Genomic DNA, 24705 nt, shown 5'->3' with positions numbered 1-24705 from the left:
TGGAGCCTGCTCTGGACTCTGTGTCTCCTTCCCTCTCTGCTCCTCCCCCACTCATGCTCTGTCTGTCTCTCTCTCAAAAATAAACAGTAAAAAAAGCAACAAAACAAAAAAATTACTTATGTCTATGCATGTACACATATATGAACATTCACAATACGTATATGAAAAAACAATTCTCCAGACCCTGGACGTCAGGCCATATAGCACGGTGATCCCTGAGAGACAGAAAACAAATTCAGTGAGACCCCTGATTGTCACAGCTGACTGCCTTGAGAGTGTTTCTAGGCTCCACCGCAAGAAGGGGAAACTGAGGCAGAACCTGTCAGACCCCCAGAGGAGACAAGATGGAGCTGGGAGTCTGGAGAGACCGAGGCATGTAAAGCTCGCGGAAAAAGGACCAGGGAGAAGAGGGCTGTGCCGAGAGAACCTGGAGATTTGGAGTGCCCCCCACTTCAGCCTTCAGTGGGAACTGGCTGGTGAAAGCATGTGAGGAAGCTCCCCACGCTGGGGAGAGAAGCATCGGGAAGGATCAGAACCTGGGGGCCATGCCTGTCTCTGCCAGCCGGGCTGGAAAACCTCACGCTCCACGGGTCTCAGGGCAGAGTGCACAGAAGGTCCTGCCTCTGTCCCAGGGGGACACCTGCTTCAAACCCACCTAACAAATTAGGAAAGCAACACCCGGGAGGCTCCAGCTGCATCCAAGTAACTGCGTTCCAGAACAAAGCTCACAACTGTGTGCGGAGCCCCCCGGCAAGGTAAAAGTCAAAATGTTCAGCAGGCACGGGAAGAAGAGCCACGACCTATCACGAGAACAGTCAGTAGAAACTGACTCAGGCGGTAGAATTAGCCAGAGAAGGCCTTTAAAAGCTGTTCTACCTGGGGGTGTCTGGGTGGCTCAGTCAGTTAAGCATCCGACTTCGGCTCGGGTCATGATCTCACAGTCCGTGAGTTCGAGCCCCGCGTCGGGCTCTGTGCCGACAGCTCGGAGCCTGGAGCCTGTTTCGGATTCTGTGTCTCCCTCTCTCTCTACCCCTCCCCTGCTCGTGCTTTGTCTCTTTCTATCAAAAACAAATAAACATTAAAAAAAATTTTTAAAGTTTTTGTGACTGTGTTCTATATATTTAAAAAGTTGAGTAGAATCAGGGATGATATAAAAAAGTGTCCAAGTGGAAGTTTTAGAAATGAAAGCCCAAATACCTGAGAAGGAAAAGACACCGGATGGGATTAATGACAGATCAGTGGCCACAGAAGAAAAGAGTAATGAACTTGAAGGCATGGCAGTTGGAGCTCTCCACAAGGAAACACAGAAGAAAAAGAGAATCAAACAGAACAGAGCCTCGCGAGCACAGCGCTTCAGGTGTCCTGACGTCCCTGCCAGTGGAGGCTTGTTGGCCAGGAGACAGACGACACCGTGGCTGAACATTCCCAAGCACGAGGCAAACGATAAACTCTCGGGTGCCCGGATCGCAACGCACCCCAAGCACGAGAGCCTTTTAAAGAGAAACCGAACGCAACCTTATCACATCAAGTAGCCACAAGGCAGTAACAAGGAGAAAGCCAGAAAGGCGGCCCGAGGAAAGGGACAGCATGCGCGGGAGAAGAGCGACGCTGACCGCAGGCTTGCGGTGCGAAACAACGCGGCCAGAAGACGGGGCGCCACTGCCAGCCGGAGGGAGACACGGTCCGCCTGGGCTACACTCCGCAAAGGGTATTTCAGAAACACCGACGCGATGAGTTTGTCCTTAGACGTACAAAAGCTAAAAGATGTCGCCACCGCCCCCCCCTCCCCCCGTCCGGAAGCGTTGAGGGAGGTCCTCCGGGCAGAAGGACGGCGCGACGCCGGGGCGGGAATCGTGTCTACACAAAGCAAGAGCGAGCACCGGGAACGGGTGTGCACGGACTGGTTAAAAGCTGACCGAGCGTCGACAGCACGGTCATAAGGAACTACGGTGGAGTTCAGGAAAGATCTGGGTGAGGTGCACAGGGCACCGGGACAGTCTGCTGTCACTGAGGGCTGGGCCGTACGTACGAGCCCTTGCCCGCCGCCGTCCGGGGCCCTCTGCCCACGGCTGCCGGCCGGACACTCGCCGCGTGTGTGCTTTGCAAGACCCTTACCTGCAGGAGCCGACTTGCCTTCCTGACTCTGCTGTCCTTCCCGGGGGTCCTGGGAGGGCGTGGCCACGGCTCTGCCCTGGGCTGGGTGCGATCTGGGGAGGGGTGGGGGGAGAGAGGCGCTGGAGACACAGCCTGTCCCAGATGCCCTGCCCGCCCTCTTCTATGCTGGGAGGTGGCGGCGGCCAGCCGCCCCCCCCTCGGGCCCCACCTGGGTCTGGCTGTCACGGTGCTCAGACAAGTCACTGGCTCCAGACCTCCGCACACCTGTGGCTGCTTCCCCTCCGAAGCCGGTTTCGGCCTGGCCTCGGTGGAGTGTTTCCCCATCCGCTGCTGTGAGAACGGGAGAGTGGGGTGTGTGGTGGGGGCCCCAACCTCAGAGGCCTCCACGCGAGGCTGACAGTCCCTCCCTGCCCCCCAGACAGGGCTGGACGTGGCGGGGTGGGGGAGGGTGGCAGGTGCCCGGCAGACACAGAGCAAGGCCAGGGCTGGAGCACCCCAAAGCTGGGGGGTCTCAGATGGCCGGGGGCGGGGGGGGGGGTGCTGGCTGCATGAAGGACGGCGGGAGCCAGGGCCCTGATTCTCAGCTGCAGCAGCTGTGGTGCTGGGAAGAAAGAGGGAAGGAGAGGAAGCAGGGGCCGGGTGTGTATGTTGCCCACACACACAGACACACGCGTGTACACGCATGTGCACGTGCTTCCCCAGGCTGGGGCACCCTCCCGGGAATGCCTCCCCAGATGTGCTGTGCGTGAGTCCATCCCATCAGCCCCCGGACCAGAGACACAGAGAAGAGAAAGCCCATCACTTCTAAGCGGATCCTGGACATCGGCCGGGGCCATCCCGACCAGTGAACGCAGGGGGGCCGGGCACAGGTGGTTTGGAGATGTGGGTCCCCTTCCCCTCCCGGCCGACCTGCCAGGGCTGTGAGTTTCCGGCACATATCAGCTCACGAGCTCCAACAGGGAGCCCAAGACTCTGGTGCCACCGGGGACACAGGCGGGTGGAAGGCGCGGGCGGTCATCTGTCCCCCCAGCCAGGTGCCCCCGGGTCAGCGGTGGGCCAGAATGTCCTGTGAGCATCTGTGTGCAGCCCACCGAGCTGGCCTCTGGCCGCAGCCGCCCCCCTCCTCTTCTGGGCACCGGCAGGGCTCACGTTTCAGGTGGCACTGTATCCGCACCCTCCCCGCCTCGACCTTCCGTGAAGGCAGGTGGCCCCCACGCAGCCAGAGAGTGAAGCCACCTGGGAAGGGCCACGCGTGGGGCCTGTCCGTGCCTGACCTGCACCCGGTGCTTGAAGAGCAGCTCGTCCAGGGCCTTCTGTGTCTCCCAGACCTCCCGCTTCGCCCGCTGCCGCAGAAGGGCCAACGCCTGCTTCCGCTTCTGCTGGTCAAGCTGCAGGGAGGGCCGAGCCTCGGGATTCCCGGGGCGGGGGGGGGGGGCCCAGACTGCTGCCCCCACAGCTCTCCAAAAGCCCTGAGCCCATGAGGGCAGGCAGTGCCATCGCGGGGAACGGGACACTTCTCGGGGGCGGGGCTCGAAAGCCCCCACTCGTGGCCGGGCCTCCCCCCAGCCCGCTGCTTGCTCCCTTTCTTGGCTGAGGCGGTCGGCGTCCTGAGCTGCCTGTCCCCTCCCTCCTTCCCGCGCAGCCTCCCCCGCGGAAGAGCCGTCGCTCACACTCTACAGCTGCCCGCTTTGGGGCCTTCGCTCAGCCTCAGGGGGACGAGGGCTGCCCCCAGCTCGCCCCAAGCAGGCCGCTAGGGGACACAGCTGCCATCGGCCTGGCAGAATGGGGTGGGACGCACCTTCAGTGACTCGAGAAAGCCCAGGGACTTCTGGGGGATGTTGGCAAGGTGCCCGGAATGCTGACCTGTGGAAGCCACAGAGAAGGGGCAGGTAAGTGGCCGGCAGGGAGACTCCCAGCACGACAGTCCCTTCCCGCGCGTCCAGCGGGGGCAGGACAGGGCTGCCCGTGGCAGGAGGAGGCAGACAGCTCCTGCGTCTCCTCGCCGTCCCCCAGCGTCGGCTCGGCCTGACCCTCAGCCGCACTCCCCCGGGGAGCCGTGCCCAAGTCTGCAGAGATGGTGAGTCGGAGCCCAGCGGCAGACCCGGGCTCACCCCGCCTTCCCTGGTGACCTAAAACAAATCGCTAGCCCTTCAGAGCCTCGGTGGGACAAACAGAGGTTCCCACCTCCCTGCTGGAGGGGTGACCTAACACAGGCTGGCCGGATGGCAGCGGTCACCACCGTAACGATGGTCACGGCCGGGCGGGTGCCTATTAACACAGAGGCACAGGGCCCCAGGCGTCCCTGGGGTTTCTGGGGTTGCTCCAGAGAAGGGGCGTGAAAACCGCGGCCTCCCGGCCTGGATCAGGAAGGCCACAGGGGCTCCTCTTTCCCTTTGGTGGCCCCCCGAGGGTCTGGCTCGGGCTCTGCGCACAGGTTGGTGCTGCTGGCCCCCCTGAGGGGGCCTCTAGGGGCGACTCCACGGCCGGAGGGGGCCCAGCGCGCTCCCTCCTTGGCCCGCCTCCCGTCTTCCGGGCCTGCTGTTGGTGGAAGGGGGCAGAGGAGGGCGTCCGCTCTGTGGGTGGCTCTGAGAGGAATTCCTCGGTCATCGCTGGCCAGTGTGCTTCAGCTTTCCGGGGTCGGAGCGGCAGAGGCCGTGGGCAGTGGCTGAACCAGCTCCTGGGCGTTTCCACGGCAGTGCGGGGGAAACTCGGAAGCCCCAGGGGGAGCAGTTAGGTGTGACCCGTGCTGAGCACACGGCAGCCCTCCCCCTGCCCCCGCCAGCTGGCCTCCGTGGGAAACGAAGGCCCGAATGGGAGAACGTTTCGACGTGTCTCTTCTGAGCCGAAGTTCCCTCGACAAGGAAAAACCCTCTTTTGCTTCTGTTCTGTGGCCACTGAGAGAAACTGAAGCCGGAGAAGATGCCCAGGACCCCTCAGGCCCCACCAGCCTGAGCGCCCACCGGCCACCCGGGAGGTTCCAAGGCTCAGGGAGGGGTGTTCCTTGTCACCTCCGGCCACACCACGCCAGCACCCCAGACGGTCACCAGGGAGACACGGGCCGAGTGCCCCTGAGCTCCGAGTGGCGACCCAGGAGAAAGTGAGCTGTCCCCGACACGGCTGTGTAACGACCATGATTGTAGTCATCGGCATGTTCTCAGGAAGGAGGCTGGAATCGGGGAGTCACCGCCTCGAGCCAGAAGCTGACGGGACCCCCCGCCCCCCCACGCTGGGTGGAGACACAGTCGCCCCCCACCACACGTGTTGCTGTCATTTAACTTCCGCGAAAGGGAAGTCAGCGAAACATTCTACTCCTCAGTCCCACCGGCCCCATTTCACTGGCCAGACGGCCATGCGTGGCTAATGGCTACCCTACTGGATAGCCCGGAGTGTAGGACGCTTCCCTCCACCCAGAAGCTTCTGCTGGACAACGTGGTGCTGGCTGGTGGAGTCTTGAAAGTAAGTGCTACTGGGCAGCACTGGTCTAGAGGGGTCTCAAAAGTTCCAGTGGGCAGCGCTGCCCCAGCAGGAAGAGCTGGGTTCGAATCCCCCCTCTGCCACAGATCTGGCCCAAGGCCATGGTGCCTCTTTGAGCATCAGGTCCCTCCTCCATAAGCAGAGCACGGGGACGGGCCCGGCCCCAGGCACGGTGAGACCAGCGAGACCCATGTGTGGTACACGGTGCCCGGTCCGGGGCGATCAGGGCGTTCAGTTCACTCAGGCTCTCAGCAAACGCTCCCCGGGCACACGTGCCTGGCGGGCACTGGCTGGGACTGCAGTGAGTCCTCGCGGCCCGCAGAGCAAGCTACGGCAGGGCGATCGGCAGGACCTGGCCCAGCCCGCGTGCTATCCGGGAGGCTTCCTGGAGGAGGCGTCGGACACCCGCCCGGCACAGGTGCTCACTGCTTGGTTTCAGGGTACCCAAGATCCTGCTCTCGGCCACGCCGGGCAGGAGCAGCTCGGATTTCAAATGACTCTGGGGGGCCTGCCTAGAGTCTCAGGATAAAGAGGCCCCATCACAGAATTTCAGTCCGCCCACGGACAGGTAGGTCCTGCCCGACGACGGAGAGTGTAAGGAGGGACGCGGGAGGGACAGGGAGGGACAGGGAGCTTGGGGCGGGCCTCCACTGCACCACCCGTCCTGCTCCCCCTGCCTTCTGGAGAAGCAGCCTGGAGGCAGAGCCAGGAAGAGTGGGTTTTTCCGGAAGGCCCGGCATCTGGCCTGTTTGGGTTCGGCCCGTGGGAGCTGCCAGATCCCGGGGCCGACGCCAGGCCTCAGAGGCTCCAGGAGGGACGCTCATGGAGATGGGCATGGAGCAGGGGACTGGGGACATTTCTCAAGGTGACGGCTCTGCTCCGTCTCTCTCTGGAAGGTGTGGGTGGGACCCCTGGGGTCAGCCCTGGGGACACAGCGGGCTGGCGTGGGGCGCTCTTTAACTAGGCCCAGCCCCTTGCCCGGCTGAGAGGCGCCTGCGGGGAGGGGGCAGCTGTGCAGGGAGGGCTGTCCTCGCCCCGGTGCCCAGGCTGCCCCCCGACTGTCGCTCCCGTGAATGAGTCGCTGAGAAAGCTCACACGGGGGCTGTGGGTCCACAATGCAAGTATTTTGTCCTTCCAACCGGTGACTGAAGGTTTCCCCTCTGGGATTGGAGAGGGCCCCCTTCTCTGCCCCTAGCTGTGCTCTCACGCCCCTCCCCATGGGCCACCTGCCCGACCCCCCAGATGTCGACCGCCTCCCCGCACCCACCCCCCGTGGGCAGACAGCGCGGGAAGCGCAAGTGTGTGGGGCGCATGCGTGCCTCGGGTCCCAGGAGGAGTCACTTGCTGCTGCTGCCCAGCAGAGGCAAAAGCACGGAGCCCCGCGGGGGCTGTCCTCAGGTTCTAGTGCTTTCCACCTCAACTCTGAGTCCCCACATCGCCCCATGTGACGGTCGAGAGGGGCAGGGGGCACCTGAGCTGTCCCAGCTTTCCAGAGCACGCGGCTGTGCCCAGATCCTGGCAGCGGGTCCAGCGAAGGTCTCCAGGCGGCCAGGGCCCCAGGTGTGGAGGTGATGGGCGGGGGGCCTCCCCACCGTCCCCTGAAGCCACCAAAGCAGGTGCCTTCAGGTCCACACCCCAGCCTCACTGCAGGGACTGGAGCACTTGCTCCTGGCGGAGCCTTTCAAGGGGGCTCCGGGACCGTGGCCCCACACTCCCAAGAGCAAGGAGCCAGTGAGTGGGGCTCAGGGGTAAAGAGAGGGCTGTCCCCTCCGGAGGGAAGGCCAGAGCCTGACCCCCTTGCAGGACCCTGGCCCAGAGGCAGCCAGCCCCATGCGACTGGGGATCACCCTTGACTCTCACAGCAGCCAGCCACCACCCCCTGCTCAGCCAGCCTTCCAGAAGGACAGCAAGGGATAGACAGTGCTGGTACCCGCGTTCAGGCCCTGGTCACAGCTCAATCCCAGGCACTCCTGGGCTGCTCGCTGCTCCCTCTGGGCTGCATTTTCTGGGGCTGCAAACACGGAGGAAATCTCTACCGGCTTCCCGGTGGATTCTCTCTCAGAACCTGACGTGTCGTGTGCTGTCACCCGAGCACTTCCCGATGCCTGCCCCACGCTAAGGAGCAAGTGCCTGGAGGGCAGGGCCGGATCTCAGGTCAGCACCGGGCACAGCAGGTACTCAGTGGGGACAAGTTGGAAAAGCAGAGACAGGAACCAACAAATGAATTAGGGGGCTCTTGGTGCTCGGGAGACCGGGAGAAGCAGGCCAGGGGTCAGGCCCCCCCCCGCAGCCCCCAGCACAGGCTGGAGAGTCTCCCGGACCAAGAAGCAAAGGAGGCGGGAGCGGGTCGGCCATGGCACTGGGGGGAGGCACAGACCCCTCCTCCTCCAGAGGGCCCAGGGCACGAGCCCAGTGGGCCCCCCTCGACACACCTCCCGAGCCACTCAGTCCCGGTTCCCAGCCGCTGTGCCAGGGCCCTGCAGCTCACCCCTGAGCACGCCCCGAGCCAGCCCACACAGTCCGCCCACACCCCTCAGCATGGGCCCTCGGCCAGGCCGGGCTACCAGACAGGGCGCTGCCCCACGCACCCCCCGCTCTGCACCAGCTCCGTGGCCCTGAGCAAGTCTCCTCAGCTGAAACCCAGGGACAAAACCTTTCAGAAGCAAAAGAAAAGGCAGAGGCCTGGGCGGGCAGATGCTCGGACGCGGCGGCCCGGGAGCAGGGCCCTCGACGAAACACGCAGTCAGCCCTCACCCGGGCAAGTATAGGTCGCAACCGAGGCGCTGCAGGGGCACGTAGCAAGCAGCTGGGTCCCGAAAGCCTCCAAAAAACTTTAATACTGATACACGGATGCTCTCCACATAGAAAAGGCTCTCTCTACACCTGTAGGACCTCGCCGGAGCATCAGGCAGTGGAGGGGGTCCCCAGCGGACCTCCCCGGCCACCCGACCAGCCAGCCCAGGGCCTGTCCGCGGGCTCGCCCTTACCGCAGCTTCGCGTGGTCCGGGGCGTGAGCAAGCCGGCCCCTCTGGCCGACGGCATCTCCAGATGCAGGGAGTCGCAGGTGGGGTCCAGCATGGCTGTCACCCCGAGTGAGCTGGGGACACGCAAACACACACGTGAGCAGAGTCGGGCAAGGACCGATCCATGAGGTATGAGGCCGCTGGGGTCTGCGGGGGCAGGGACCCGGGTTCCCTCGGCCTGAACAAAGCGGCTCTCAGACCCACAGTGACCAGGGCCGAAGCCAAGGGCCAGAGGCCTAAGGGGGTAGGGGGATGGGCCCGTGCCTGGAGGACCAGGAGGGCAGCAGTGGACAGGGGGCACCCACGGATCCACCCCAGCAGCGTCCCCCAGCTTGAAGTGGCAGCCTGGGGCTCTGCACCGGGACCCGGGGGACCAGCAGCCCTCAGGAGCTCGGACGGCTGGGGCCCAGCTGCCATCATCACCGCTGGGCACCCTGGATGGGACCAGAACGCCCTTTGCCTGGAAGCCCGTGCCTGCTCTGGGCCTGCTCCCACCCCGGGCCCTACGGGGCGAGCCACCCACTCTGGGAATGAGGGACATGGGCCTGTTCTTCGCCTCCGTCTTTCCCTCTGCCGCCTGCTAAGGGGCTGTGTCCACCGGGCCTGGAGTGGAGCAGGGCGGACAACCAGCCCTAACCCTCACCACTACCTGCTCATGCCCCAAGATGCTGTCCCGTCCCACAGAGGGAGGCTGAGCCGGCCAGGGGGCCGAGCAGGCAGCGGTCACAGGGGCCAGCTAGACTCGGTACCTGCCTGCTGGGAGGGCGAGCTAACCCCCGACCCTGAGGTGGCCTGCGAGGGTCCCTAGGATTGGGAGGAGGTGGGCTTTCCCCGAGACGGCAGGAGCCCAGGAGACGGGGCCTGTGTCAGCAGGGTGCACGGCTCTGCCTCCCTTCACATTTCTCGTTAGGGTGCGGCTGTCCGTGCCGGCATGGGGACTCCGGACCGCCGGGGTGACGAAGAACACACTGCAGGCTGTGGAGCGGGGGCGGGGGGGATGTGGCCCTCCAACAGCCACACGTTGCTGGGACGCCCAGCCCCCACCTCTGCAGCCCCGGGCCCTTGCAAGGGAGATGGTGTGGAAGAGGGTCCTGGAGAGAGGAAGCAATGCCCAGGCCCAGGAGCTGAATCTGGAAGCCCCCCCCACCCCGGGATGGGGTGGGGGCTGCTGCAAGAGCGCGTGCCCATGAGGGGACGGGAGGGACCAGGTCACCACAGACCCTGCCTCTGTAGGAACGATTCTGCCATTGCAGCATGACTGACGGCAGCCGCACTCCCGAGGTAAAGGATGCGCGGGGCTGTGTGCCAATAAAGCTTTATTTGTGAACACAGGCAGTGGGCCACGTGGCTGTGGCTCGTTGGCCCCTGCCTAGACTTCCCAGGGCAGCGGTTGTCACACTTGGGTGTGCAGCACGTCACCAGCAGGACTGAGCCCCGGGCCCAGCCTAGCGTACCGGGTTCAGGAGGGCGGGGGTGGGCCGGGACTCCGCGTTTCTAACGAGTTCTCAGGGAACAGAATGAGAACTGCTCGACTAGGGAACGGGCTTAATGGAAGAACCCTGGGCTCTTGTGTCCAGCCCTGCGCCTGAGTTTTGGCTTGCCCTCCTATGAGCCATGAGATCCTGGCAAAGTCACCTCTCTGGGCCTCAGTTTTCCGGTCTGTGCAGTGGGAACGGGAATCTATCTCACAGGATCCTGAAATTACTGCCCGAGGTGCAGGGACGCCTGCAGGGACACGGCTGGGGCAGGCACCCCGCCACCCTTCTCTCCAGAGATGCCGGGATGGACGGGCCCTTGGAGGGCAGGAGTGGGTGCTGGTGATGGGCTGGGTCCCCGGCCAGCACCGAGCCCCACGGTCCCAGCGGAGAGAGGACGGCAGTGCGGGTGGTGGTCTCTCCCCGACTCAGGCACTCAAAAGCTGGCCTGAGAGGCAGCGGGATGGGCCAGGCCCCAGATCTGGAGAACTTGGGGGGCCACAAGCTGGACGGGGGCCTCGACCTTCATCCTCGGACCCCACCAGAGAGACGCCAGCGGGGCGGCAAGTGCTGTTTCAGAAGGGCCGGCCAGGCGGCTTTTCTGGACACACTGAGGGGCCGGGAAGGCCCTGGGCCCTGATCCCACACAGCAAGGCCGCTGAGTCGTCCAGGGCACAACTCTGCACAGCCTGATCGGGGTGGGTGCGGGGGGACGGGGAGGACGCGGGGCCCAGGTGTGGGGGTGCGCTGGGTGGGAATGCCCTGCAGGGCCCCACTGGCCGTCCAGCAGTGGGACAGGGAGATGTGGGGCGTCCGCCTTGGAGCCCGGGGGCACCGATGGTTCACGTCTGGCAATTTTCCCATCCCTTGCCTCTCCCCTAGGTCTGGGGAGCGGGCAGCTGGCCAAGAACCAGAAGTCCAGCCCAATGCTGCCCCCTACTGGCAGTAATCATTCAGGTCCACCGACTGGATGGAGGCTGGGCAGCCGGCAGCGGTGGCGGGGGTGGGGGTGGCCAGCACAAAAAAGTACAAGGGTTTGTGGCTGGGTGGTCCTGAGAACTTCGACACGGGACACGGGACCTGAGTGGGAAGATACCCACACACGACCAGCCCGCCAATCATCAAGGAAAGTGTGGCCGATAGTGTCCGCTGGGCCCGGAGCCAGTACAGAGGTGTGTGGGGACGGGGTGCATCCCGGGGGCTGCCCACCCATCAGCGGGGGCCTTCGGTGAGGGGCCCAGTGCCCACAGCCCAGCCAGAGAGGGGTCTCTGGGCTCGTCCCCCCCACCCTGGCCAGCACCAGAGCCAGCAGGCCCTGACCCAGGTCCGGGGGCTTCTCACGGTGGGGTCAGGACTGTGTCACCACCCCCTGCCGCCAGCCCAGCTGCACCCAGACCGCTGCGCACCCCTGTGCACGGGCTGTGCACGGCCAGCAGCTCGCGGCTCGGCCAGGGCGCGTGGAGGGCGCAGGCTCACCTCCCGATGAAGGGGCGGAGGGCCTGGAGGGAGTCCGTGTTTCTCGCCAGCCTGTTGCCCGGCTCCAAACATCCGTCCTCCGTGAGACCTTGGGGGACACGGACACCAGGCTCATTCCCCGGAAGGAGGAGCTGCCGGCGGTTGGGGACCGAGCGGGGACACCCCTGGCCCGTGTCAGGAGGGGCCTGGTGGGCTGTGTGTGCTTTCTTGCCCCTCTCTGGAGGCGGGGGGGGGGGGGGGCGGGTGGGCACACAAGCCTCAGGGCCAGGCCTCACCCCTCCACCCGCCAGGACCAAGCCATGGACAAGGCCACAGCCGGTGGAACTTGAGCCTGTGGCCGGGCTCCGCCAGGACGGCCCCTACGTCCCTCCGAGCGGCCTACACACCCGCCGTGGTATCGTCATCGGCCTCTTCCTTTGAGGGAGAGAGTGGGGCCACTGCTGGGGCTGGTGGCCACCTACCTCGGGGCTGGCTGTCGCGGGGGGCCCCCGGGCTCACGCTGTGCCACCGCTCCCAGTCAGGGCTCCAGGACGGCGTCCTGCTGTCCGGGAAGCAGGTGGGTGAGGCCGGCGGCCTGGCCTGCGTGTCCGCCCAGTTCCAGGGTGTCCCTCCGCCCCGACGGGGCACTAACGCTCCGGAGTGGACGGGGGCTGTGGGCGTGGGGGCCGCAGCCATTCTGCTGAGGTATGAGGGCGACGGGTCGGAGACCGGGTCCCCGGGAGGGTCCAGTGCCTCCGACTTGTGCAGCTTGGCCGTCAGGATGTCGATCCGTTGCTTCAGGACGTTGGCCATGGTCTCCAGAGCCTGTAGCCGGGCCTGCTTGTAGCGGAAGTGCAGGGGCCCCGATGTGCCCAGGCGCTCGCTCTCCTCAGGGTCTAGGTAGATGCACACCCCTGGACGCGGGCCCTGGGTGGCGAGGTCCTGGAGCTTCAGGGGACCCAGGGAGGAGTGGGCGGACATCCGCGTGGGGCCGCCTGTCCCCAGCGTCTCAGTGCGGTTCGGGGCTCTGTTCAGACACAGGCAGAAGCTGCAGGGAGAGAGGGTGGAGAGGGTCAGGTCTGGCGCCTGCGGCCTCGAGCGAGTTCGAAACGTGTAGGAGGCGGGATGAGTGTCTGTGACGATGGCGTCCCTTCACGGTGACAGTTTATGGCCCGGAGGGCTGGCTCCGGGGCGCGTCTATACAGCAAGGGACCACACCAGGCCGTGAGGGAGACCCAGCAGTGATTTCTGGAGTTTAACACCAGAGCAGAGGCACCAAAAGAAAAAACAGATCAAAGTCCTTCAAAACGTATGACTCATGTGCACCGAGGGCGCGATCGTGAGTGAGAAGGTGACCTACAGAATGGGACGAAGTTATTACAACCCACACGTCCCATGAGGGTCGGAACCCAGAGCATATAAGGGACACGTGCCATCCAACAGCTACAGTGCACCAAGAATTTGAGGGGATGTTTCTCCAAAGAGCCAATGAACACACGAAAAAGAGGCCGAACATCGCGGGTGATCAGGGAGACGCAAATCCAGATGGCAGTAAGATACCCCTTCACAGCGGTCAGGGTGCCTACGACTTAACAATAAATAAAAGGGACACCTGGGTGGTTCGGTCGGGCGAGCGTCCGATTTTTGATTTCGGCTCAGGTCATTATCCCAGGGTCGTGGGATCGAGCCCCACACCAGACTCTACGTTAAGCGTGGAGCCTGCCTGAGATTCTCCCTCTCCCTCTCTCTCTGCCCCTCTCCCCCACTCGCTCCCTCTCTCTCTCTCTCAAAAAAAAAATTAACTAAATAAAAATAAATGAATTAAAATTAAAAATAACCAGTGTTGACAGGTGGGAAGGTGGACACGTTCTGGGGACAGACGGAGGGGACGGCTGCATGACAGCGTGAATGTGCTTAAAGACAGTAAATCTACATTGTGTGTATTTCCCCACAATTTCTTTAAAACGTGGAGGGGAAAAAGAACACAAGAAAGCAAGATGAAGGGCCCACACTCCCGCTGTCCGGGGGACCGACCCGCGGGCATCACGTCAAGGCGGCCAGGAGCCCTCGGCCGGCCTTTCCGCGGAGGACGGGGGTTGCCCTGGGCAGTGGCTGGTCTCTCCGTCGGGATGCAGGTGTGGAGTGTGTGAACGTCACTGAGCTGCACAACCTGGGACCCGCATCTTCTTCAGGATGTTCCCAGACGTCAAGTTTAAGAAGCTGAAAGCCGCGCAGCCTCCTGGGCTGCTCTGTGGACCTGTAACCCCCGGGAGTGCCCCAAGCAAAGTGGGGGACGGTCTCCTGACCCCGAGCTTTAAGGTGCCGCCCCGGGGAGGGGCTTTCTGAACAGGTGCCCGGCTCCGTTAAAATACGCAATAGTGAAAACCAAACAAAAACAGGAGGGTGAAAAACAAAAGCAGTTGGCGGGACACAGAGAAACTGGGACCCTCCTCCGTCGCTGGTGGGGATATAAAACGAGGCAGCCGGTGTGGGAAGCCATCTGGCGGTTTCTCGAAAAGTTAAACACCGAGTTTTCAAATAAAGTTGCCTGGCAATTCCACTCCCAGGTGTGTAACAAGGGACACGAAATAGGCATTCAGTGAATTCATCCACAGCGGCACTAACCACGGCAGCGTGGGGGGCGGGGTGGGGGGGTGGGGAAACAGTCCAAACGTCCACGGAGACCAACGGATAAACCATCTGTGGCCGTCAGGCCACGGAACGGGGTTTGGCCATAACGACGGAACGAAACCCTAATGCGCGCGACAACACGGACGCGCCCAGAAAACACGCTCCAAGAGAGAAGCGGCCTCCCAGCGGCCACGCCCTGCTAGACTCCAGTGACGTGAATCTGTAGAGGGGGGAGCAGACTGGGGCGGCGGGGGGGCCACGGGGGGGCACTGGAGCCACGCCGACGGGTACGGGGTTCCCTTTCGGGGTGAGGCGATGTTGTGTGTGCAGAGAGAGGTGGTGGTCACACGACACTGGGGAGGTGCCCAATGCCCCCCCCCCCCCCCCCCGCCATCGTGTGCCCTCAATGGCTCACTTAAGGGGCTGTGGAACCCGGGACAGCCCTGTTCACCAGCTCTGGGCAGAGGAAGCCGCCTCAGCCTGGAGGAACGCCCCCCCCCCCGGAACTGCAGCCCCCACCTGCCTACCCACCTGCCCGGGGCCTCCTGGTCCCCCAGCACCATGCCGGAGGTCACCTTGCTCCACTCCATCACAGGCGACCCCAGGCTCCCAGAGGCTTCCAGGCCCTAAAGCAGAGGAGAACACGGTCAGAGCCCGCCTCGGACAAAAGACCCTGAGACCTTGTCCCTTAGTCCCAGAGCTAAGGGTCTCAGAGCTGGAGCCCTCAGGGGGCCCCCTCTCTAGGGGCTGGGACAGAGGCAGTGGGGTCCCTCCAGAGCCCCACCATACCCAGGGAGGCAGGCACTTGGGGACGTCAGAAACTCAGCACCGCGTCCTCACCGGCACGCTGCGCGTACCTTGGACTGTGCACAATGCGGAAAAAAGGTCACGATGCCGGGGGTCGTGTGGGACACCACAGGGACGGCTTTGCCGAGGATGGCCTCCCTCTGCTTCCTGTACACATCCTGCAGCCTCTGGTTTTTCAGCTCTAGCGCCCGCAGGGCCGAGGCCTTCTCCTCCAGGGCCTGTCGCCTCCGGGCCAGCGTCTTCTGGCGCATGAACTCCCGCAGGGACTCGGAGCTGTAGGGGTGACCCAGGACCCCCCGGGACTTCGGGCAGGGTGGCGGCACCCTCACCTCGTTCTCCTTCCCAGGGGCGTTCCTGGGGGCCCCGGGGGCCGGCCTCATCCAGGCTCGCTTTGGCTCCGAGGGAGGCGGGAGCGAGCCTCGGCCCCTGCATGGGGTGCCCTTGCTGCGCAGGAAGGAGGCGCTCCACGGCCTCTGGGCCGCTGGGCTCCACGGGCTTTGGGCAGAGCTCTCCCAGTCTTCATGAGCAGCCCAGGTCCTCTGGGGCTGGGAGGGCTGCCCGGCTGAGGTGCTCCAGGGCCGCTGAGGGAAGGAGGTCAGCCTTTCAGGGGGGCTCCCAGGCCTCTGGAAGGAGGGGTTCCGTCCTTGGGCCGCCCAGGTCATCTGGGGACAGGACTCCCACCCAGCCAAGGTGCTCCAGCGATGCCCCGTGGGGAAGCTGCCAGCCCTCTCTAAGGCCCGAGGACTCTCCGAGAAGGAGCCCCGAACATCTGGGGTGCTCCAGGGGCCCTGCTGCCTCCTCTCTGCCAGGCTCTGCAGCCACAACTTTGACCGCCCCGGCTCTGGCCCTCCCCTGGGGCGGTGGCTCCGGGCCAACTCCAGCCCGGCCTGGATTTGCTGGCGGAGGTCTCTAAGGACAGCCATGGCATTCTGGATGGTCACAGGCTGCTCGCAGGAGGACAGGTTGGGCGTATTGGCGGACACCTGCAGGCCGCCGCGGACAGAGGCTGGACTGGGCATCCGGGGACGGGGAGGGGAGCTCTTAGCAGCTCCAACTTTCTTGCTGTCTCCTGCAAACATAGGTGGTCACGGGTGTCAGGGGCTGCAGGGCCCCGGGGGGAGCAGAGCCAGCTCCCCTCCCTCCCCCCAGAAGCACCCTTGGCCCTGCTCCCAGCCCCTCCTGGCCCCTGCACACAGCATGGGTTTGCAGAAGCCCTCCAGGTGCACATGCCACATCCTGGTGACTCGAGGCTGTGCCCGGGCACGTTCACCCCAGACACGGTGAACACAGCGTGATGGGGGTGACGTGTGTCTGCCGGAGGAGCCCCGGCCCCTCCCACCCTGCCTTCCCTCAGTCGGGAAAGCCTAGCCTCCTGGGAGCCTGAAAGGTGTCTCTCGGGGACAGAAATCCTTTCCTTAGGCTTTCAAACGCAATGGTTTCCCCCAAGTCCTGTCTGATGGCAGGTTTGGAGGGCATCCGACAGGCCGCTGGGGAGAGGCCTGCTCCTGGACCTGATGTCCCTCCTTCGCCCTCTGCGCCCACCGCCCAGAGGCTACAGTGCGGCAGGAGGAGCCAGAGGCGAGGCACCAGGTACCTAATTCCGCGGCGGGGGCCTGGTCTCTCGAGGGAGCCTCCCTCTGGAGCCTGGGGAGGGCCGGAGGGGGCCCAAGCAGGGCTCTCGCCAGGGCTGGTCCTTTCCTCCAGGCATAAACACCGACCAACTCAGAATCTTAAACAGAGAAAACGCACACACAGCCGAGCAGCCGGGGCCTTCCCAGTGCCGGCCCAGACGGGGAGGTTGCTGGCCCCGGGCAGTCCCCTGGGACCAATTCACACGCCCCCAGAGGAGCTGGGGTGAGCCTCAGCCACCAGGCAGCAAGAGGCAGGGCTGAGTCCCAGGATGACTTTGGACGGTGACCTGACTTCTCTGACCCTCGGTTAACGGGACAATAAAAGCTGCTCCCCGCGGGAGCAACACAGGCCCAGGTGCGCGGCACGTGCTCAGTAAACACCGGCCCGTAGTGACAAGGACGGTAATAACGAAGAGCCATCAGCACAGGCAGGGCCAGTGGGAGGCTACGGCCACAGTTGACCACTCGCACCGGGCTGCAGCAAATTATTTGCTTTTAAGCCGGTGTGGCTCCGCAGCAAAGGGGCTGGGCACCAACAAGGATACCCAGGCCAGCACGACGAGGGGTCCCGGAGAGCACGGACAAACACCCACCGCGTCCCAAACGCAAACGAGGTTTTGTTAACAAATGTTGTGACCTGAGGAACGTCATTTATCAAAGTTCTTCATAATCCCGGAATACGCTCACCAAATGCCAATGCCAGCCCCACCATCGTTACAAACCCATCCACAAGGGCCGTGGCGGAGGCCAGTTTTTGCCAAGCAAGGGTGACTTAGAGCAGAGACCATCAGGAGAGGTGACCCCCGGGGTCAGGCAACCAACAGGGTCAGGCCCCTCCCCAACACACGCTTAAGGATCCCTGGCCCAAGGCCCAGACCCAGAGAGAGAGGCAAGCCTGAACCGGCGGCTGCAGGAAGGGGAAAGGGCCACGCCAAGCCACGCCCTCCCTAGGCCACGCCCCGAAAGCTTGCCTTCTGTAAAGCCACGCCCCTTCAGGACCCGAAGCCAAGGCCACGCCTTCCACAAACCACACCCCTCCGGGAAGGGCCCCTGAGGCCACGCCCCCCACGCCAGGGCCCGGGAACACCGGAGGTTAATGCGTGGTCTGGGGAATCCCAGACCGGGTTTAAATTCTGGCTCTGCTGATTACTAGCTATGGGCTTCGGGCGAGTGACTCTCCTCGGTTTCCCCACAAGACCACAGGCATGAAACGGGGTGGGCCAGGAAGGGACAGGGTTCCGCTGGCAGAGACAAAGGCCAGGGCTGAGGCCGGCACTGCCCAGCTGGCCGCACCTGGGTGTTGGATGGTACCGAGGGAGGGCGGGGGGGGGGGGGCTCCCCAGCAAGGCTCCTGGGGGCTCCCCAGCAAGGCTCCTGCGTCCTGGCCCCTGTCGCTGCTGACCTGCACAAAGTCATCGCTCCTCCCTGCCACCGTGCAGGCCCTGCTCTGGACGAGGGGGCTGCCCGCTGGCCGGGACCCTCCCCACAGGCCCCTCCATCACTGGCCGCTCATCCCCCATTAGCCCGCCAGAGGGGTCCAGGTCAATAAATGGGTCCTGATGGGCACATTTTTTCTTCCGCCGAGCAGTTTAATGGCAATTAATTTTTTTACGAGAGGATTTTTAATCTGTGGAAATGGATGAAGTCCCCAAGTGCCCTGTCAAAGTTCCAGGGCCGACTTAATCTATGATAAAAAATGCAAAGTGAGGCGGTATAATCTGAAATTAAATATAGGGCTTCATTTTCCTTCAGCCCGGATGGATGAATATTTTATAACTATTGTGATTTAATTTTTTGTTAACTACAGCAAATTTCTAATTCATCCAATTCCCAAGTCCTGCGGCTCTGACCTCTGAACCCAAGCTCATCTCTCCTTAGCCCAGCTGTGACTTGGTCACTGACAGAAACTAATGGTCAGCTCCGTCAGGGTGACACGGTGGTTACGATGATGGATGCGGCCAGTGGCATGCCCTTTGACCCAGTGTCAGACAGAAAGCAGGTCATTTTTCAAGCGAGCCATTAAAATAAAACAAACCAAAAAGCTGAGGGGGGGGGGGAGACAACGATGCAGAAAACTATTGTATTTTGTGCCTTTTCAGTGAGCCTTCCGGAACCTTCTCTGTGGCTCCCAGCATCCCTCACTGTCAGGTTCGAGTGGAGGTTTTCCCTGCTGTCTGGTCACCTCTTACCCTGCTGAATAGACATGTCTGCCCCCATGGCTGCCCGCCTCCCTCGAGGGTCCCTGAAGCCAATGGCGGAGGAGGGACATGTTCATTCGTCCGGCGGCAACCCGCGCTCTCCCAGAGTGGAGGCGGCAGGTCTGATGGCAGGGAGCAGAAAGATGGCCAGAGCACCCGCCCTTGGCTCTCTCAGGTGAGGAGCACAGGCCTGGAGCCAGCACACCAGTGCAGCCCTGGGCAGGCTGTTGAACCTCGCCGAGCCTCAGTGTCCCCACCTACAGAACGGGAGCAAGCCCGTCTACCCCAGGGGAGTGCTGTGGGGGGTCCCTGAGCGGATGTCCGGAGAGCACGAGGCACACAGAGCCAGCGCTGACCGCCGGGAACAGTCAAGCCCCAGGGGAACACCGCCTCCCTCGTCCCACACACACCAAAGTGGCCCTTCTGGGGCTGGCAGATCCACCACGAGGGCAGGGTCACAAACCGACCCAGCCTGGGCAGCTGGGTCCCTGCTGGATGTCAACACCCCAAACCCCGACCTCTGGGGGCCCCGGGGTGTGACCTCAGGCCTGCCACCGTCACCAGCTTTTCCTCGGACTCTCCTGGGATGTGATCGGCCGAAGCGCACCCCTGCCTGATGGCCCCAAGTCCCCAAAGGGCTGGGAGACAGTGGGCACTATCTAAGGCCTTTCCTATCACCGAGTGCTCTGGGGGAAGGCAGGTGTTCGGGCTTGCTGTCTGGATTCCAATCCCAGGCCAGGTGCCTAGGGAGACCTCTCCCTCCAGCAGCCCCCGCCGCTCACGAGTGATGCCTCGGAGCACAGACTGAATGCACGTTCAATCGCGGAGAGCGGCTCCGTGTCCCTACAGACTCTCTTGGTCTAGGGGTGCTGGAAGGACAGCCCGCGGCACGGGGGGGTTGTGGACTCGCGCTTCCTCACGGCGGATGACCCCTGTGCCGGCGGGGACCACGCGGCGCCCCGGTGACACCCAGGCAGGGTCTACACTCACCCGAGATGCGGACGCCAGTGCCTCCCCTCCTTCACGCGTGGCAGACCCTCCACTCGAGCTCGGCCCCTGCCCGTCCCAGGCCCCCGTGCACGCAGCGCCCCAGGCCCCCGGGGCGCCCGTCCATCAGCAGCATCGGAACCAGAAGCCGCGTGCCCACCTAGTGAGCCGGGTCACAGACTTTTACCCCAGGCCTTGCCGGGGCCCCAAACGGGCAAACCTTACCTGTGTCTTTGGCATCTCTTCTAGAGGTGGGCGACCGGGGGGCTCTCTCCCTTGTGCAAGGACGGGTTTTTGTTCTTTTGGTTTTCTCCCGTGGAGCTTCAGGGAGAAGAGAGGAGGAGGGAAGGCGGGGAGGGTGAGCAATGACGGCCACACGGCCAGCCACGCTGGCGGCCCCCTGCCCCTACAGAGCCGCGCGCCCGTCCTGCCTGCTCCCGGGGACTGTGCCGGCGCGGGCAGCTGAGTGCAGGGCCGGAGGGGCACACGTGGCCGTCCGCCTCTTGGTGGTCTGCACAGGCCCCCCCTTCACGCCCCGACTGGTCACGAATGCCCAGGTGCCCGGGGCCGCGAGCCACCGAGGACAGGAACGGCCTCCCGTCTGAGTTGCCCGCAACCATCTCGGTCTGCCATGTGGCCCTCGTGTTTGTTGACTGAATAGACGGCCGAGTGGGCCGCCGCGGAGAGGCGGCCCAGCAGGGGGACGTGGGGGGAGGGGCTCTGCGTGGTGGGGTCCACCCTGGCGGGACGTGTGAAGACACGGAGACCGCGGGGGGTGGAGGTTGTCCAAGTCCCCGGGCAAGCACAGCGGCCAGCAGGAGTGGGCCAGCTTCCTGAGGGCCAGTGGGGCCCCTCTCCCCGTGCTGTCTGGCCTCGCTCGTCCCTGGGGGCCGTGTCCGGGAAGCACCGAGAAGCCAATCAGCCAGCGATGTGTGAGCAGGACCGGGGGCGCTCGGGGAAAGGCTGGCCCGAAGGACTCTCCAGGCCTCCAGGCCTTGGCCGGTCCCTCTGTCCTCGGTGCCCGCAACCCGCTGGCAGGAGGGACCTCCAGCACCCAGGCCTGTACAAAAGCACAATTCTACAGGATCCACTCACAGGAGGCCCTGGAGGAGTCGGAGCCACGGACACGGAGAGCCGGAGGGTGGGGCTGGGGGAGGGGAGGGTCCACGTGGAACGGGACCGAGTCCAGTCTGGGAAGACGAACACGTTCTGGGGACGGATGGGGGGGGGACGGCTGCACGACAGTGTGAGTGCGCCTGACGCCCCCGAACTGCGTCCTTAAAAGTGGTTACGACGGTAAATCTTGTGTGTATCTCACCACAATTAAAAAAGAAAAAAGGAAAAGACCTCGGCCCTGCCCCACACCTACTTCCGGAGGGTTCTAAAGCTGGGAGGGGGAGACGTGACTATCAAGGACTGGTGACCGATGACACCAGGTGCTGAGTGACCAATGGCCAAGTCCCGTCCTTGCCTGAGGGGCCCCAGTGGCCTCTGTGGGATGGGAGCGGATGGGAGAGCTGAGGCCGTAGGGGTCCCGTGGGTGGAGGAGGAGAAAGGCAGGGTGATCGCTGTGAGCCACGGCCCGCCTGGACGTCCGGCTACGGGGAGTTGTCGCAGCCCCCGGCCACGTTAGCCAGAGCTGGGCCCGGCCCCCTTGGCTTTGATCAGCAGGCACCTTGGACCCCACCGGCATCTGTACTCGGCTCACACATCCAGCTGGGGCAGGACACACACCCAAAAACGCCCCTGTGACAGCTGCCCCGGGGGTCCCAAATCCCATGCTGACCAACCTCTTGCCCACCCTCGGTGCCACTATTGCCCCGTGGAAAACCCATCCTGTTCCCCTGCACCGAGGACCCCAGAAGCCTCGGGCGTCCCAGGGCAGCCTGATTTCTGCTCCCGAGGCCCTCCCCCTCCCCCACTCCAGGGCCCCCACCCCCTCAAATCTTGCTGGAGTGAGGCTGTCTCTGCACGTGAGGGACGCCCTCCTCCCCCTCGCCATCTGCAAACGGTGCCAGCCTGCACTCCTTCCCCGAGGGGGGCGCCGAGGTTCGGAAGTCCTACCCCCACGGAATGGCGGGCTGGGTCCAGACCCCTGCTCAGCCCTTTCATAAAGGGCTGGGACCCTCTCTAGTGTCCCCGTCTGAGTGTGATCAAATAGAGCCGATCGCCTAGGGAGAGGGAAGCTGTATGGTCCAGAACCGTGTGGCCCCGACCGCCGCCTGGGTGTCCAAACGGGCTCACCTGAGGCCTGGCGCTGGGGGACCCTGGAGGGCTCTCGCCCCCGGCCCGGGATGGCCTTGTCTTCCGCTCCACACGGAGCCTCGCTCGGGGTGCCTAAGCCTGGAGAAGATGAGAGGGAGCATCGTGAGACAGGTTCCGCAAAGTTCCAGGAAAAGGTCCCCATCCGGCAGCCGCTCAAAAGGCTACAAACGCAGCACCTTTGATGGTGGCCCCAGGCCCAAGTACGTCCCACGGGGCCAGATCGGGGTGTGCCAGCCTTCCGGCCTTCCTGCGGGGATCTGGCTTGGAGACTCTGTAGAGGCGCAAGGCACTGGAGGGCGTTGAGGTGCCCAGAGAGGCACAGCTGGCCTGCCACTGTGCCTGGGCCCGGATCTTGTCCCTAAGCCGTTCCAGTCGTGGGTTGCTCTCTCTCAGCTGCCGCCGGGGCCCCTGCACCTGGGGGGGCCGCTCCTTCCAGGGCCCGGGGAGAGATGTGCAGGACTCGTGGCCCCCGGAGGAGCCGGAAAGGCGGCCTGATGACACCGAGCTGTCCCCATCCCCGGCCTCCTCGCTTTCGGACCACCCCAGGAGGCTGCAGGCCTTCCTCTGGGGGCCTGGCTGCTCGGTGTAGTCGGACCAGGCCACGTGGGGAGCTCCCCGCAGGTCACCTGGCTGCCGGGAGGGCCTGGCCCACCTCAGGGCAGCCATGGCATCATCATCAGCCGCAGATAGACGGAGCCCGGAGTCCCTGGGGAGAGAGAAGCAGACTGGCCGGTCAGGAGTGGGGACCCGGCCATGCCGAGCAGAAGAACATCTCACACGGCACAACCCGCCCCCCCCCCCCCCAGCCCAGCACCCCTCCTGCTCCCTCGTTCTCCTGTCTCAGAAGGCCCACCGCCAAGGAAGGTGCAGGGGACCAGTGAAACGCCCCATGCACGGCACCGCTGTGACGTCCCCTGGGACGGCCACCTGGAGCCTTTGAGGCAGGCACCACGATCGGCCCAATTTGCAGATGGGGAAACTGAGGCCCTGGGGAAGGCACCACGATCGGCCCAGTTTGCAGATGGGGAAACTGAGGCTCTGGAGAAGGCATGCAGCGGAGGCCCCCAAGTCCTCTGTCCTCATGCTGACCGGGCTGCCCTCCTGGGAAAGGAAGCCCCCACCTGGCCCAGGGGGCAGGCACAGACACTACCTGGGCTTGGCTCTAGCCTTCCTGGCGGCTGGCCTGCCCCGGGCCTCGAGGTTGTCTTTGGGGTGGGACTGGGTCGTGTCTCCTAGGAGGACCGGCGGCATTCCCGGGACCGAGATCGACATGGCCCCAGGGCCGGGCCGAGGGCGGGATCTGGTGAGCCCCCTGGTCACCGCCTGCCCTGAGGTCACAGATGGGGCCTTCACAGGGCAGCCTGCTGGCCTGAGGCCCGACATCCATCCCTGCGCGGGCTGGGCCGGCTGGCCTTCTCCAGTCCCCTGGCCCACGATGGAGACCCTCGGGACACTTGTGGAAACTGGGCAGACATGGTGGGCTGCCGGGCCCTGGGCTGGAATGGCGGGGGGCGGGGGGCTTTCTAACGAGCTGCCTCTTAGCAGGGTGGGAGAGAATTCTGGGTGGCCCGTGACAGCATAATAACCCCACGTCACTCAGCGACAGGGCCGAGGCCTTCAGCTCCTGCTGGGGCGATGGGCAGGGCCCCACCCCCTTCCTCCCAGGGCACCGGAGCCAGCGGCTGCGCGGGTGGTGAGTGTACTGGCCGGGGCTGCGGTCCGGCTGGGCCAGAGTGGGAGCACAGAGAGGGGCTGGGGGCAGAGTGGGGTGGCCTCCGGGCCGATGCCGGGCTCAGGCTTCGATTCTGGGCAGGGTCAGCCTGGAAGACCCGGGGCGGGAGAGAAGAGCCGGCCCAGGACGCGTCCCCAGCGGCTGGACGAGAGGCTGTGTGCTCCGGCCCCGACGCCAACTCGGAAACACTGCCGAGGTCCCTGCCTTCGGCCTCTCGGGATTGGTCACGGGAAGTGGGCGCTGGCTTCTCGGCTCGCCCTGCCACAGGTTCGGGACACCCTTTTGCCCACAGGAGCAGCAGCTGAAGACGCCTGAGCCCCGGGAGCCCCGGGCCTGCTTCCTGGGCCCTGCACTCCCAGGGCTGCACCCCAGCCCGGCCCACCTGCAGTGGGCGTCCTGTCACCTCGACGACTCTGCAGTCAGCTGGCTCTGAGCTGGGCATGGTCCCCCGGAGCAGAGCTCCTTCAAATCCCCGCTGCGCCCCCAGCCGGCTGAGTAACCTCGGGCAACCAGAGACCCCACCCTGTCCCTGCCCCCCGGGTATTGTGAGCAGCTGGTGAGTTCACTCCAGCAGGGGGCGCTGAGTGGGGCGGCCGGGTGGCTGAGCGGGTTACAAAGACTTCGTTTTCGGGACGCCCCGAGGAAGCAAAAGGCAGAATGGAGGGCCTCCTGCCTGTCCGGGGGAAGCAGAGATGCCTGGAGGCGGCTGCAGAGGGGCAGGGCGGCAGGGCACAGGGCGAGGTCCTGAGCCCAGCAGGGCCCTGTCGCGGTGGACATGGCCCCCCCCACCTCGTCCCGCCAGCAGGGTGAGAGGACCCACCCCAGGGACGGGACCAGCCTGCACTGCGGGGTGCCGTCCCTTCTCTCCCATGTGGCTTCTCCTGAGGTCGGGACGAGGCGCAGAAGGCGCGC

The 24705-nt window shown here is 64.4% G+C and overlaps 1 protein-coding gene and 1 long non-coding RNA gene across 2 annotated transcripts in view; one reads left to right on the top strand and one right to left on the bottom strand.

The window, feature by feature from the left end:
- CCDC187 (coiled-coil domain containing 187) overlaps positions 1-23559 on the bottom strand; it is a 36312-nt gene extending 12753 nt beyond the window's left edge. The window contains exons 1-14 of the mRNA XM_086683958.1: positions 23212-23559; positions 22238-22767; positions 22041-22139; positions 20022-20117; positions 16575-16709; positions 15031-16049; positions 14705-14799; positions 12025-12590; positions 11564-11651; positions 8577-8686; positions 3914-3978; positions 3390-3503; positions 2324-2445; positions 2116-2207 (exon numbers count right to left, since the gene is read on the bottom strand). Coding sequence (XP_086540084.1) covers positions 2116-2207; positions 2324-2445; positions 3390-3503; positions 3914-3978; positions 8577-8686; positions 11564-11651; positions 12025-12590; positions 14705-14799; positions 15031-16049; positions 16575-16709; positions 20022-20117; positions 22041-22139; positions 22238-22767; positions 23212-23444 — 3364 coding nt within the window. The 5' untranslated portion in view covers positions 23445-23559. The remainder of the gene's footprint in view (positions 1-2115; positions 2208-2323; positions 2446-3389; positions 3504-3913; positions 3979-8576; positions 8687-11563; positions 11652-12024; positions 12591-14704; positions 14800-15030; positions 16050-16574; positions 16710-20021; positions 20118-22040; positions 22140-22237; positions 22768-23211) is intronic.
- Positions 23560-23682: 123 nt separating this feature from the next.
- On the top strand, positions 23683-24199 carry LOC147575163 (uncharacterized). Its single transcript, XR_015243235.1, has 3 exons — positions 23683-23754; positions 23875-23989; positions 24086-24199. It is a non-coding gene; the product is annotated as an uncharacterized LOC147575163 (long non-coding RNA).
- Positions 24200-24705: the final 506 nt, after the last annotated feature.

The sequence above is a fragment of the Puma concolor genome, chromosome D4 (assembly GCF_028749965.1).
Source record: "Puma concolor isolate L17-30 chromosome D4, mPumCon1.1.hap2, whole genome shotgun sequence".
NCBI lineage: Eukaryota > Metazoa > Chordata > Mammalia > Carnivora > Felidae > Puma > Puma concolor.
This window is presented reverse-complemented; position numbering and strand designations above follow the sequence as displayed.